The sequence below is a fragment of the Triticum urartu genome, chromosome 1A (assembly GCF_056163025.1).
Source record: "Triticum urartu cultivar PI428250 chromosome 1A, HENAU_Tu73, whole genome shotgun sequence".
Taxonomy (NCBI): domain Eukaryota; kingdom Viridiplantae; phylum Streptophyta; class Magnoliopsida; order Poales; family Poaceae; genus Triticum; species Triticum urartu.
The window spans coordinates 304,557,807-304,571,290 of NC_141873.1; the positions used below are offsets into that span (position 1 = coordinate 304,557,807).

General features: G+C 52.8%; 1 protein-coding gene across 1 annotated transcript; it reads left to right on the forward strand.

Moving 5' to 3' along the window:
- Positions 1 to 8,224: 8,224 nt before the first annotated feature.
- Positions 8,225 to 9,007, forward strand: LOC147990971 (uncharacterized). Its single transcript, XM_087534552.1, has one exon. It carries the CDS (start codon positions 8,225 to 8,227, stop codon positions 9,005 to 9,007), a length of 783 nt encoding a protein of 260 aa, XP_087390678.1.
- Positions 9,008 to 13,484: the final 4,477 nt, after the last annotated feature.

Sequence of the window (13,484 nt, forward strand, 5' to 3'; positions counted from 1 at the left end):
GAAAAGCTCTTCTTACATTGCCAAGCGTTTACTCTTATCCACTTACATGCCTCAAGTCAAGTCTAGTAACAAGAACAAGAAAGATTCTTCCTCTAGCAGTAACGATGATCATGCTAAATCCAATATTGTTGCTTCTAGTAGTTCTCTTGATTCCACTAATGATTCTCTTAGCCAAGTTACACTTGAGCAAGAAAATAGTTTATTGAAGGGAATTATAGAGAAAGGAGTGTACAAAAGCCTTGCCGGGAGTAAGCAATTCGAGGAAATTGTGCGCAAGCAAGGAATGCACCAGAAGAATCAAGGTGTTGGTTTTGAACGAAAGTTCAATGCCAATGGAGTTGAGTGGGAAGAAGATCAATACCCCAAGACAAAGTTTGTTCCTCAACAAGAGAAGTATGATACTTCTTTCAAGGGGACACAAGCTCAAGATGATCTTCCACCACAAGACTACAAGCAAAAAGGCAAGGACAAGCTTCAAGAGGAAATTGACGCATTTGAAGAAGCTCCTAAGACCTTAGTCAAGTGGATTCCCAAGACTACTTCAAGTTCCACTTCATCAAGTACGACTACAACTCCGAGGATTCCCATCAAGATGATGTGGATCCAAAAGAAGAAGAACTAGAGAGTTCTTGAGGGTGACTCCGCCAACATACTTCACTCTTATCATTTTGGAAAGAACAAGTGCAATCAACTTCCACATCTTGCACTAGTTCAAGGAGTCACAAACCCTCTTGTTGGTAAGAAAAGGGACAAGGTAACCTAAAAGTTTTCATGGACATCATCTTTTGTGTGCATCACTCTATGTCTATGGATATCCTTGTTTGTTCCTTGTGGGACTAACCCATGTAGGTATTGAAAGTGCAATTCACTCAAATGGATAGCTCCAAGTGATCTACACCAACATTGAGCATCCACATCTTCAACATCTACATGAAGTCATCATCGACAAAACCCAAGGTTAGTTCATCCCTCTTAGGGGGGATATCACATCTAGGGGGAGCTTTACTCTAAGACTTGAGCTAAAGCAACTCTAAAGATGTGAACACAACAATGCTTTATGTAAAAGTGGTAACCCCACTTGAGCTTAAACGATGAGTATGACCTATGATCAAGTCCTCTCACTTGACTCCTAAGTCAATATACTCATATATAGATGACCTTGTCATCGCAAATTGCTTGATAGATGCTAGAATTGGTTGTGCATGCCTTGCCACATATTTCATTTGCCATCTTATTGTGTGAGCATGCTGGTTGCATATTTTACTCATTCGAGGACATCCACTTGTTGTTTTGATTGTTTGGCTTTATTTTCTTTTGCCAAGTGGACGGACAAGAATGCCTAAGTACCTCCTCTAGCTATCTATGCTTTTCTCGTCTCAAACTCTATTCATGCTGCATCACAAAATTTGATCAAGTCAGATTCGAACCACTCTGTGTGAGGAGCGCTCGGAGTCCCCGATTCGTCATAGACTTAAACCTCCAAAACCTCTTTATGATTCTCGGTCTGACCGATACCCCACTTTCGGTCCTACCGAGATCATTAAGTTGATCTAGGTTTTCGATCTCGGTGCAACCGATTTGAACATTTCGGTCACACCGAGTTTCAGTAACTGCCTGCAGTTATGAATCTCGGTGCCACCGAGTTGTTCCACTCAGTCACACCGACAGGGTCGGGCTATATATAGTCACGGGCAAAAATTGGAAATTTCTCCGAACCCCTTTGCCCGCACGATAGCCTGCTCTACCAACGTTGTCTCCGGATCGTCTTCTCGTCGCCAGCCGCCTCCAGTCGCTGGTCTCCGTCGCCGTCAACGGGAATTCTGCCCCGCCGTTGCCGCCGTAGCGAGTCTCCACCGAACTAGGGTATGGACTCGATCACAGTGCTATTCCCCGTCCGATTCCTAGCACATTGTGTTCTTCATGATTCTTGCCACGATTGAAACACTCCTATCCAGTCAATACGCCCGTAGATTAGCTTTGATTCGAAAATTTTAGGGTTAGGTTTCCGCCGAAACCATCTCGGACCCACCGAGTTGAAAAACTCGGTCCCACCGATTTGGCTTATGCCATTGCACAAGTGAGACTCGGTCTAACCGAGAATTACTTATCGGTGTGACCGATTTTGGAACTCTGTGAAACCGTAGCAGTCTCGGTGCCACCGAACTGTGACTCGCTCCTACCGAGTTCACTAGTTTAGGTTCCAAAACTGCTTCGGTATCACCGAGTTTGAAAATCGGTAGATCCGAGATGATTTCAGTGGGAAACTAAAACTAAGTTTTTGGATCATTCTTTTGCAAAAATCTCTGCATTTTGTGATGCTCATCTTTTCTACCTCATCTATAAACTGTTCACAGGGTCAGCAGTCAGAGTTTGCAGCATGTCTGATCAAAGTGACAGCCAGAACATGTCAGAGCAGCAGGTGCACATGAGTGAGGGCACTAGTCCCTCCAGCTCTTCAGATGAGGGCAGCAGGAGCACCCCTAGCAACTTGCCAAAAGCTGCCACCAGACAGAGGAAGAAGAGAACTTCTGATTCCGAAGATGAAGATTATGTGGCAGAGGAAGAGGCCACATCAAAGAGAGTTGAGCCAGCTCAAGGCTCAAAGCCAGGGCTGAAAATCAAAAGGCCAGCAGGCAGGCAACCCATGTCAAAGGCAAGAGCTTCAACTGAGAAGCCTGCACCTAAAGAGCCAGTTGCTGCTGAGGGAAAGAAAAGAAAGGAAAGGGTCAAGAAGACCGTAGCCAGAGTGCTAGGAAAGGCTTCCATCATGGAAGAGGAAGAGGAAGAAGAGGTAGCTGCACCAGCACCCAAGGCACCCAAGCTGATGGGTGATGCCATAAGATCAGGGGCTACTGCGTCTAAGCCCAAAGCTGCCTCCAAGCCAAAACCAAAGAGGAATACAAGGAGCATTCCTGCAGCTGAGAAGAACAAGGCCCCAGTGCCTGAGACTGTTGCTGAAGAAGAGGATGAAGAGCAAGTTCTGAGAAAGCTCAAGCCCAAGATCCCAGACCACAACGATGCGCATCCTGTGGCTGAGGACATGAAGCTCAGGAGAGATTCAGGGCTGAGGAAGTGGAGAGAAGCAGACCCGTATGCTTCAAGGAGGAGGACTGCTGTTGACTACAGGTTCCACACTAAGGAACAACAGGACTTCTATGAGACAGTGCTGCTTGATAAGAAGCCAATAGTCTGTGATATGAGATGGGTTGACTGGCAGTACATCAAGGACAATGAGGAGCACTATCCTGAGTGCAAGACAGCTTCATAGCTTGTGGAGTAGCTAACTTTGTTGGGCAGAAGCTCGCAAAGTGGAATGAGGAGCTTATAATGCAGTTCTACTCCACAACACATTTTTATTCAGATGGGAGGATCACATGGATGTCTGAGGGTACAAGGTACCAATCCACAGTTGCTGAGTGGGCACAGATCATTAATGCCCCAGAGGAGCATGATGATGACTTGGACATATATGCCAAGAAGAAGATGGGCCATAACTCTATGTCCAATATGTACAAGGAAATTCCCAATGAAGCTCTTGACACCTTCAAATTTGGGTCTGTGCATTACCTTCTGTCAGGGCTGCCAACTATCAATTGGATCTTGAGGCACACCTTATTGCCCAAGTCTGGAGATCACAAGATGATCAGAGGCCATGCTATCATCTTGCTACATGTATTTGATGTGCCTCAGAAGTTCAAGGTGATGAGCCTCATAGTGGAAACTATCAAAAGGACTGCAGCAGATCAGAAGAGGAGTTGCGGATATGCCCCTCAGATCCAGGAGCTCATTAACTCCAAGATGGGCACGGGCATATATTTATTGGACAAGGAACACCTGCCCATCCGTCCAGATTTTGAGGACAATCAAGTTGTCATGACTGAGAACGAGCCATCATCTGCCCAAGCATACGCAAAGAAGGAGAAGGCAAGGAAGGAGAAAGCTGCCAAGATGCCAACTCAAGAGGAGGCATCTGAGTATTTCTTGAAGACCAAACAAGAGCAGCTTGGTTACCTGATTGCATCCACCCTGCGGATTGAGCAAGTACTAGCCACCCTAACTCAAAACCAGGCAAGCCTAGAGAGAATCATGGAACAAAAGTTCTATGACTTGGATGTCAAGGTAACGGAGATTCAGACTGCAGTGGAGCAGCTCCAAGATGATATGCAGGAGAGGAGAGGCAGGACTACCACTCATGCCTTTGCCAGAGTGCCACGAGGTCCGAGGTCGTCTGCCGTGCTAGTTGCTGACACAAGAGCCACCACCTCAGCACCAGCTACAGCCTCAGTTCCACCAGCTCCAGCATCTACTTCAGCTCCAACTCCAGCGTCTACTTCAGCGTCTACAGAAGCCTTCGTCCTTGGAGTGATCCGGACTCCACCACCACCAGAAGATCAAGCCTGAGCGTCGATCTAGTACTATGCATTTTCTAGGAACTTTTTGGTAACTTGTTGCCAAAGGGGGAGAAAAATGTATAGATCATAGGCTTCGAGAGAGAGAGTGTTGCTTTTCTCTCTTGCTTTATTTGGTGGTTTTTCAAACTTGTTTGCTTTTGAGTGCTTGAGATACTACGTCATTATTTGTGAGACATTGATGATCATGTGTTTGATCATAAGCTACACTTAATGCTTGCTTAATGCTATTATCTTATCTATCTTATGTGATCTTTCACTATTCTTGGTGATGAGTGCATGTATTTCATTCTTATCATTTTAAGCGCTCCACCAAGATGTATGTGACATGGAAGAGTAACCCATGACTCTAACTCCTTGTGCATTTGCAGTCCAAAGCAAATTTTAAATATGCACAAATTTAGTGGGAGCTCTTAATTATCACATACTTCTCAAAGCGACGATATATTTCATGCTTATTATCATTTGTCGAAGCTTTGATCTATATGTTGTCATCAATTACCAAAAAGGGGGAGATTGAAAGTGCAACTATCCCTAGGTGGTTTTGGTAATTCACAACATATAGCTCATTGAGCTAATGCTATTCCAAGATGATTATTTCAGGAAAGCTCAATGATTGGCATGGCATGGATGTGAAAGTGGAACCCTCAAAATGCTAAGGAAAAAGGATTGGCTCAAGCTCAAAAGCTCAAGACTCTTCATTTTATATTTTAGCGATCCAAGATCACATTGAGTCTTTAGGAAAAGCCAATACTATCAAGGAGGGATGAGGTGTTGCTTAATGAGCCTCTTGCTTCATGTGCTTAGTGATATGCTCCAAAAACCCTCAACTACTTTCCCATATCCACATATGACCTAAACCCTAAGCCAAACTCGGTCCTACCGATTCTTCCTATCCGGCGCCACCGAGTTTCACTTGTCATTAGCCACTGCCAAACCCTAGCAATTCGGTTCTACCGATAGGGATCTCAGTCTCACCGAGATGGGATTGCAAACTCTCTGTTTCCCTTTCGTAACTTTTTGGTCTCACCGAAAGAGCAAATCGGTCCTACCGAGATTGCAATGTAAATTCAGTGTTTCCCCTTTGTAACTTTTCGGTCTCACCGAAAGAGCAAATCGGTCCCACCGAGTTTGCCTGATCAACTCTCTGGTTAGCTAATTACCAAATTCGGTCTCACCGAGATTACGTTATGCCCAAACCCTAACCATATCGGTCCTACCGAGTTGCATGTCAGTCCCACCGAAAATCTCTAACGGTCACTAGGTTTACATTTTCGGTCCGACTGAGTTTGTTGATTCGGTGCCACCGAGATTGGAAAACTGTGTAACGGTTGGATTTTGTGTGGAGGCTATATATACCCCTCCACCTCCTCTTCATTCGATAAGAGAGCCATCAGAACACATACACCATTCCAACTCGTATGTTCTGAGAGAGAACCACCTACTCATGTGTTGAGACCAAGATATTCCATTCCTACCATATGAGTCTTGATCTCTAGCCTTCCCAAGTTGCTTTCCACTCAAATCTTCTTTCCACCAAATCCAAATCCTATGAGAGAGAGTTGAGTGTTGGGGAGACTATCATTTGAAGCACAAGAGCAAGGAGTTCATTACCTACACACCATTTGTTACTTCTTGGAGAGTGGTGTCTCCTAGATTGGCTAGGTGTCACTTGGGAGCCTCCGACAAGATTGTGGAGTTGAACCAAGAAGTTTGTAAGGGCAAGGAGATCCCCTACTTCGTGAAGATCTACCGCTAGTGAGGCAATTCCTGTGTGGGCGATGGCCATGGTGGGATAGACAAGGTTGCTTCTTCGTGGACCCTTTGTGGGTGGTTGCTTCTTCGTGGACCCTTCGTGGGTGGAGCCCTGTGTGGACTCGCGCAACCGTTACCCTTTGTGGGTTGAAGTCTCCATCAACGTGGATGTAGGATAGCACCACCTATCCGAACCACGGGAAAAACATCCGTGTCTCCAATTGCGTTTGAATTCTCCAAACCCTTCCCTTTACATTCTTGCAAGTTGCATGCTTTACTTTCCGCTGCCAATATACTCTTTGCATGCTTGCTTGAATTGTGTGATGATTGCTTGACTTGTCCTAAAATAGCTAAAATCTGCCAAGAACTAAAATTGGGAAAAGGGTAAGTTTTTATTTGGTCAAGTAGTCTAATCACCCCCCTCTAGACATACTTTCGATCCTACATCAGCACGCACAGTGTCCTTGTTTCCTCTTCGGTGCTAAGGAAGCAGGCGCAGGCGCGGAGTACCGAGGCGCCAAGCAAAGGTTTCCATATCAGTGCAACAAGACCAAGACCAGAAGGATGGCAAGACGGAGGTCACCGTGGAGCCCAAGACGGCGTCACCACCAGAGCCTTTTGACAGGCGAAGACCACTTTTGTCAGGATAAGTTGTACTAGTTGTCCCCTTTCAAATTGGCTGTTGTTGGCTCCCTTCCCGCTCAATATTTGGGGAGAGGACCAGGGCCTCTATAAATAGGACTAGCCACCACCATAGCCAGGGAGATCGATCGCTCGGTCGGATCAAGAGAGACCAGAACAACCACAAGTTCACCGAGCACAAGAGCACCTCGCCTCAGGAGGCTGTTCTTCCCCTTGTACTGTTCATCCTCAGCCCCAAGAGGCAATCCACCACACCACACTGGAGTAGGGTATTACACCACAACGGTGGCCCGAACCAGTATAAATCTTGTGTCCTTTGTGTTGCGCATTCGTCGAGTTAGCCCTTAAGATCTTAGTAAAGCTAGGACGTAGATCGATAGGGGGGAGATCTTCGCGCGCACCCCAGTGTTTGAACCTTGAGGGTTTTGCCGAAACCCATGAAGCGACATTTGGCGCGCCAGGTAGGGGTGTGACGAAGCTTCCCTTCCATCGCTCCGCGTCTCGTTGCTCCATCGTCTCCATGGCGGACGCTCGCTGCGCTCGCGCTGAGCGCCGGGCTGCCCTCGCCGACCACATCGCTCAGATGGCTCCCGTCGGCGGGCCACCCCGTCGTTTCCCGTCGCCTACTGCCAACGCCGCCACCGGTCCGGCGGGGAACGAGCAGCAAGAATCCTCGCTGCACCCCTCGGTGCGGCGGGACGGCCGCACCGCCACTCCATCGCTAACCCCGGCCGGCTCGTCATCCCATGCTCATCGTGCTCCCGTGGGCGCGCAGGCCGCTCTATGCATGGCGCGCAAGCTCCTGCGCTACCGCCCAGTCAATGACCTCTACGAGGACTAGCTTGACCGCATCGCCGAGCTTGTTAGCGCCACGGAGGGCTCTCCAGCGCCGTCCCTCTCGCCACCTCGCCCTCCGCCAGCCGCGGGCGGCGTGGCCCATGGAGCGCCTCCACCACCTCTGCCCCAAGACGGAGTCTTGGCGCCCAGGCGCGTGGCCCCACGGCGCGACCCATCGCATCCGGCGCCTGCGCAAGAAGAAAGAAGCTGTCAAGAAGTCCCTCGACCGTGAGAAAATGCCCCTGCGCTCCTTGCGCCACCGCGCTAAGGCGGTGATGCTTGGACCCCATCAAGGACAAGTTCTCCACCAGCGCAGAGTCCCGGTGACCACGGCAGACTGTCGTGCCTTCACCCCTGAGCTGCGTAGCATCGCTTGGCCGGGAAAGTTCAAGCCGGATCTGCCTCCTCGCTACGATGGCACCCTGGAACCCGCAGAGTTCTTGTAGCTCTACGAGCTGAGCATCGAGGCGGTCAACGGCGACAAGAAAGTCATGGCGAACTGGTTTCCCATGGCTCTCAAGGATGGTGCCCGCTCCTGGCTCCTGAACCTGCCTCCAGGCTCGATATCCTCCTAGGACGAGATGCGCGACCGTTTTGTCACCAACTTCCAGGGCACTCGCGACCTCCCATCGGCTGCGGGTGACCTACGCCACATCAAGCAACAACCAGGAGAGACCCTCCAGAAGTACATCCAGCATTTCAACAACGTTCGCCTCAAGATCCCCAAGGTGATGGACGAGGCCATCATCTCTGCATTCTCCGATGGCGTCCGCGATGTCAAGATGAAGGAGGAGCTCGCCATCCACGAGGAGTTGTGCACGTCCATGGAGCTATTCAACCTGGCGACCAAGTGCGCAAGAGCTGAGGAGGGGCGCCTCTCCCTCCTCGAGCTCCCGGCTACGGACCCGGAGGAGAAGAAAGCCAAGGACAAAGACGTGAAGCGCAAGGGAGCAACCGTGCTCGCGGCGGAGCCAGACACAAAGCGCGGCAAGGACCAGCCCGAGTCATCCAAGAGCAACCGACCATTCTGCGCCTTCCGTAACCTACATAGCCACAACACCAGCGACTGTCAAGAGCTCAGAGCCATTCAAGAAGGACGCTTCGGTCGCCGCCCCGAGCGCAACGACCGGTGGTATGGCCGAGGAGGAGGACGTGGTGGCGGACGCTGGGATGACCGTGGCCCACGGCAGGAGTGGTGCGACCGGCCTCGTGAGGACCACTGGCAGGATCAGCCTCGCGAGGGTGCCTGGAGGGATCAGCCTCGTGAGGATCGTCCTCAGGGCAACGCCGGTCTCCCTCCACTGCCGCCACCACCAAAAAGGAATGACAACCACCACCACGACGAGGGGGCTAGGGGCTTCTAGGAGCCGCGTGCCATCGCCTGCATCTTGGGTGGAGCTCAAGCCCCAGCCTCACGGCGTATCTTCAAATAGTTTGCTCGTGAGGTGAATGCAGTCCTCCCCAAGCTCGAGGCTACGCGCCCGCTCAGGTGGTCCCAGTGCACCATAACGTTCAGCTCGGCAGATCAGCTCAAGTGCGCGGCTACTACTGGTGTCCTCCCAATGCTTTGTTCACCCATCATCGGCAACGTGCAAGTCACCAAGACCCTCATCGACGGCGGCGCAGGGCTCAACGTCCTGTCCGTCGAGACGTTCGACAACCTCCAAGTGCGTATGATCAGCTTCAGCCCACCAAGCCTTTCTCAGGAGTGACCGACGGCTCCACCATGCCGATCGCTCAGGTCCGCCTCCCGGTCACCTTCGGACAGCGCAATAACTACCGCACCGAGCTCATCGACTTTGATGTCGCCCACATCCGTCTGCCATACAATGCCGTCCTCGGGTATCCGGCCCTGGCCAAGTTCATGGCCATGACGCACCACGGCTACAACGTCCTCAAGATGCCAGGAAGCGGCGGGATCATCACAGTCCACTGTGAAGAAAGAGATGCGGTGTGCTCCCTCAAGCGCGCCTTCCAAGCAGCGTCAATCGAAGACCCCGGCAACAATGCAGCTCGGTACCCTCCTGAGGTCGTCCCCAAGAAGAAGAAGCAGCAACTCCGTGCCGGACCTCAGGAGGGCAGCGCCGCAGGTGGCGCCTTGACCGGATCAGCGCCCGCACCTGGGGCGTCTCCCTCTATCACATAGGAAGGCGTGCCTGCTGCCCTCCTCGGGCAGGGCTCGGGGGCTCTCTTCTGGAGGGCCTAAGACCTCACCAACGTCGCGAGGGAGGCGCTCGGGCACCACTTGGAGGCGTGTTTCACGGCACATCTCCTTTAGGAGGACACTGGGCAAGGAGCGCCCGGCGCCCAGGAATTCATCACCAAGGTATCTCAGGAGCTTCAGGAAGCAAGAGCAATACACGGTGACCGCCGCCTAACTGGAGCTACTCCCCACCCAGGCGAGGGTGGTGAGCTGCGCATCTGTATCGACATACCAGGGCTCAACCGAGCCGCATCTCAGGAGTGCTTCTGGCCTTCGCATGTTGGGCGCTGCGAAGGTCCACCTCACAGCTACGTTCGCATGAATTTGGCCTGCCGAGCATGGCCACTGCCTTCCAGCGCAACCTGCGGAGCATCATGGTGGGTCAGGAGGCCAGGAACCACGTAATCCTGGCGGAGATGGAGACGGTCCTCAAGGAACCACCTGGACCCCCAGAGCCTCCCGAGGCTCAGGGCCCCGGTGGCTCGTGAGGGGCAACCCCTTCGCCACGTACCTTCAACTGCCTCAACACCCCTTCATCAACGGAACCAGGTGACATTTTCCAAGTTCATTTAGCTGGGAGCACCCAGGGGGCTGCATTATTCCTAGGCCGCGTGGGTCCGTCCCTGTGGCATGTATCTTTTCTTGTTGCGCCCCTCGGGCTGCATCATCCCCAAGCCGCTCGGGCCGGACCCAGTGGCGCGTATCATTTATGCATTTACCTGAGCTAAGTTGCCTTTCATGCTTAATCTATCTATGACTATCACCTACTTGATTGTCGCCCATCGCGGGAGCCGCGCGCCTTCACGTGAGAGGATTAGGCACGGCGTCTGTGCTCGGGCCCGTCCCTGCAGCATCGATAAATCCAACGGCCGAGCTTTGTCTAGCCGGCCAGCCCCGTTCATGTCACCTCCTGGGGCCGTTGGTGCTTGGCTTTCTCACGCATAACCTCAGGAGATTCATTCGGCGCAGGTTGTCTGACCACCTCGTAGGACCAAGACAGCAAACAAGAATCAAGACTAGGCGCAACCCGCCTTGAGGTAGGGCCTCGTGAGTCCTGCGCTGGCTCAAGAGTGCCCAGACACACCTCGTCTAGCCCTGCCGTGCAAGCCACGTGTCAGGGCGGGGCTGTACACGCCCCGGGGGCTCTCCGCAGTGACGAGTCCCCTCCCACATACCGGAGGCGAATCGGCAATCACCACGGCGATCGGTGCCCTTCCTCGCGCTAACTTGCAGGAACTTCCTGAAGGCTACAGCAGGCGGTATCGCGGACTCTCCCTCTTTTCCCATGCGATTTGCTTGCGTGTTAAAAGGGGGGCTCCTGAGCATCGCGTCTCAGGAGCTCTTACTGGCTCTCCAGCCCTCACCCCCTGGCCTTGACCATGGCATGCGACCAGGCATACCAGCGGCGGCTGAGCTCGCTCGAGGGCCGGGACCTGAGGACGTAGAGCACCAAGAAGAACATGGAGAGGAGGGGGAGGCCCGCACGGGCCTGGCCTAGCTACTCAGCAGCGGCCGACTCCCAAGCCTGGCGGCTCGCGAGGAACCAACCCCAGATTGCCAAGATAAGGTTCACGCTCAATCAACCGCTACAGTGCAGAGTTCTCATTTATGTAGCCCCGCTATGGCGACGTAGTATCCCTCTCCTACCTCCAGACGGTCACTTGCACGCCAAAGGGGACCTCTTGAGCATCGCGTCTCAGGGGCTCTTACTGGACCTCGGGGCGCTCACCTCCTGGCCTTGACCACGGCACGCGACTTAGCATACCAGCGATGGCTGAAGCCTGCCTGGGGACCGGGACCTGTCGGCGTAGAGCACCACGTCGTCGCGAGGTTGCAAAGGGGAAACCGAGCCGGAACGGAGCACGCACATGCACAATTTCATAATAAGGATAATGTCAACAGAGGATACTACAGACGCCTTACACGCCCCAGCGGGGTCCATTTCTTGATTCCTCGTAGGGAACAAAAGGCAAGAACTTAAGGAATCCTAACTACGCATGCCCCTGAGGATGACGCCATCATCAACAATGGGCCACCAGAGGCCGGCGCCAAACTCATCCAGATTGGCGACGATGGCGGCCTGACGCTGCAGCTCTGCTCTGGGCTCGGCGGGAGCTTGGGGGCACGTAGCTGTCGTCGCTTATCTCCGAAGACTCCACGAGCTCGGGAGAGTCGCTGGACCACCAGGAGTCGCCGCTGTCGCTGGAGGAGCTGCAGGCGAGGCCTGCGGCAGGCCCATCGCCTGCCGGAACACCGTCCTGGCGACCTCCTTCAGGGCAGCACTCCAGGTGGCGGCCCTCCTCATTGAAGACCTTGAAGAGCAGCACGGAGGCACCATCGTACTCAAAGTGGATCGCGAGGGCGCCCTCTACGCGGTAGACTCGGGCAATCTTGCCCCAGCCTCGGGTCATGAAGATCCTCCCGGAGGCAACGGCTTCAATCTCCGCTCCAGTCGCCGAGGCGTCGCAGTCGGCATGTTGCAGCCACAGCTCGAGAGGGCCCCTCGGCGGCATCTCAGTGGCAAAGAACTGCGGGAGGCGAATCCAAGTGCTCGAGGGCATCACCACCCATATCATTAACTCGCGCGAGGAGTCCGTCGCATGGACCCCTGGGGCGACGGCGTGCGCCTCCGCTGCACGGCGGCCACGGCCCCGGCGTGGGCGGCGACGCTCGTCGCTCCTCCCTCCGAAACCATCGGTGAGGGAGTCTTGGATTAGGGGGTCTCCGGACAGCCGGACTATATCCTTTGGCCGGACTGTTGGACTATGAAGATACAAGATTGAAGACTTCGTCTCGTGTCCGGATGGGACTCTACTTGGCGTGGAAGGAAAGCTAGGCAATACGGATATGGATATTTCCTCCTTTGTAACCGACCTTGTGTAACCCTAGCCCTCTCCGGTGTCTATATAAACCAGAGGGTTTTAGTCCATAGGACGGCAATAACTACAACATACAATCATACCATAGGCTAGCTTCTAGGGTTTAGCCTCTCCGATCTCGTGGTAGATCTACTCTTGTACTACCCATATCATCAATATTAATCAAGCAGGACGTAGGGTTTTACCTCCATCAAGAGGGCCCGAACCTGGGTAAAACATTGTGTCCCCTGCATCCTGTTACCATCCGGCCTAGACGCACAGTTCGGGACCCCCTACCCGAGATCCGCCGGTTTTGACACCAACATTGGTGCTTTCATTGAGAGTTCCTCTGTGTCGTCACTTTTAGGCCCGATGGCTTCTCCGATCATCAACAACGATGTGGTCCAGGGTGAGACCTTTCTCCCCGAACAGATCTTCGTATTCGGCGGCTTTGCACTGCGGGCTAATTCGCTTGGCCATATGGAGCAGATTGAAAGCTACGTCCCTAGCCATCAGGTCAGATTTGGAAGTTTGAACTACACGATTGACATCCGCGGAGACTTGATCTTCGACGGATTCAAGCCACAGCCGAGCGCGCCGCACTGTCACGATGGGTATGACCTAGCTCTGGCACCAAACAGTGCCCTGGAGGCCGCGCCCGCATCAGCTCTGACCCTTAGCTCAGAGCCAACTGCGCCGATCGAGGACGGGTGGCTAGACACCGCCTCGGGGGCTGCGGTCTCAATGGCGATCGAGCCGAACACCAGCCTCATCCTCTGC

Coding starts and splice junctions, on each gene's coding strand:
- LOC147990971 (XM_087534552.1), top strand. CDS start 8,225: ATGCGCGACCGTTTTGTCACCAACTTCCAGGGCACTCGCGACCTCCCA.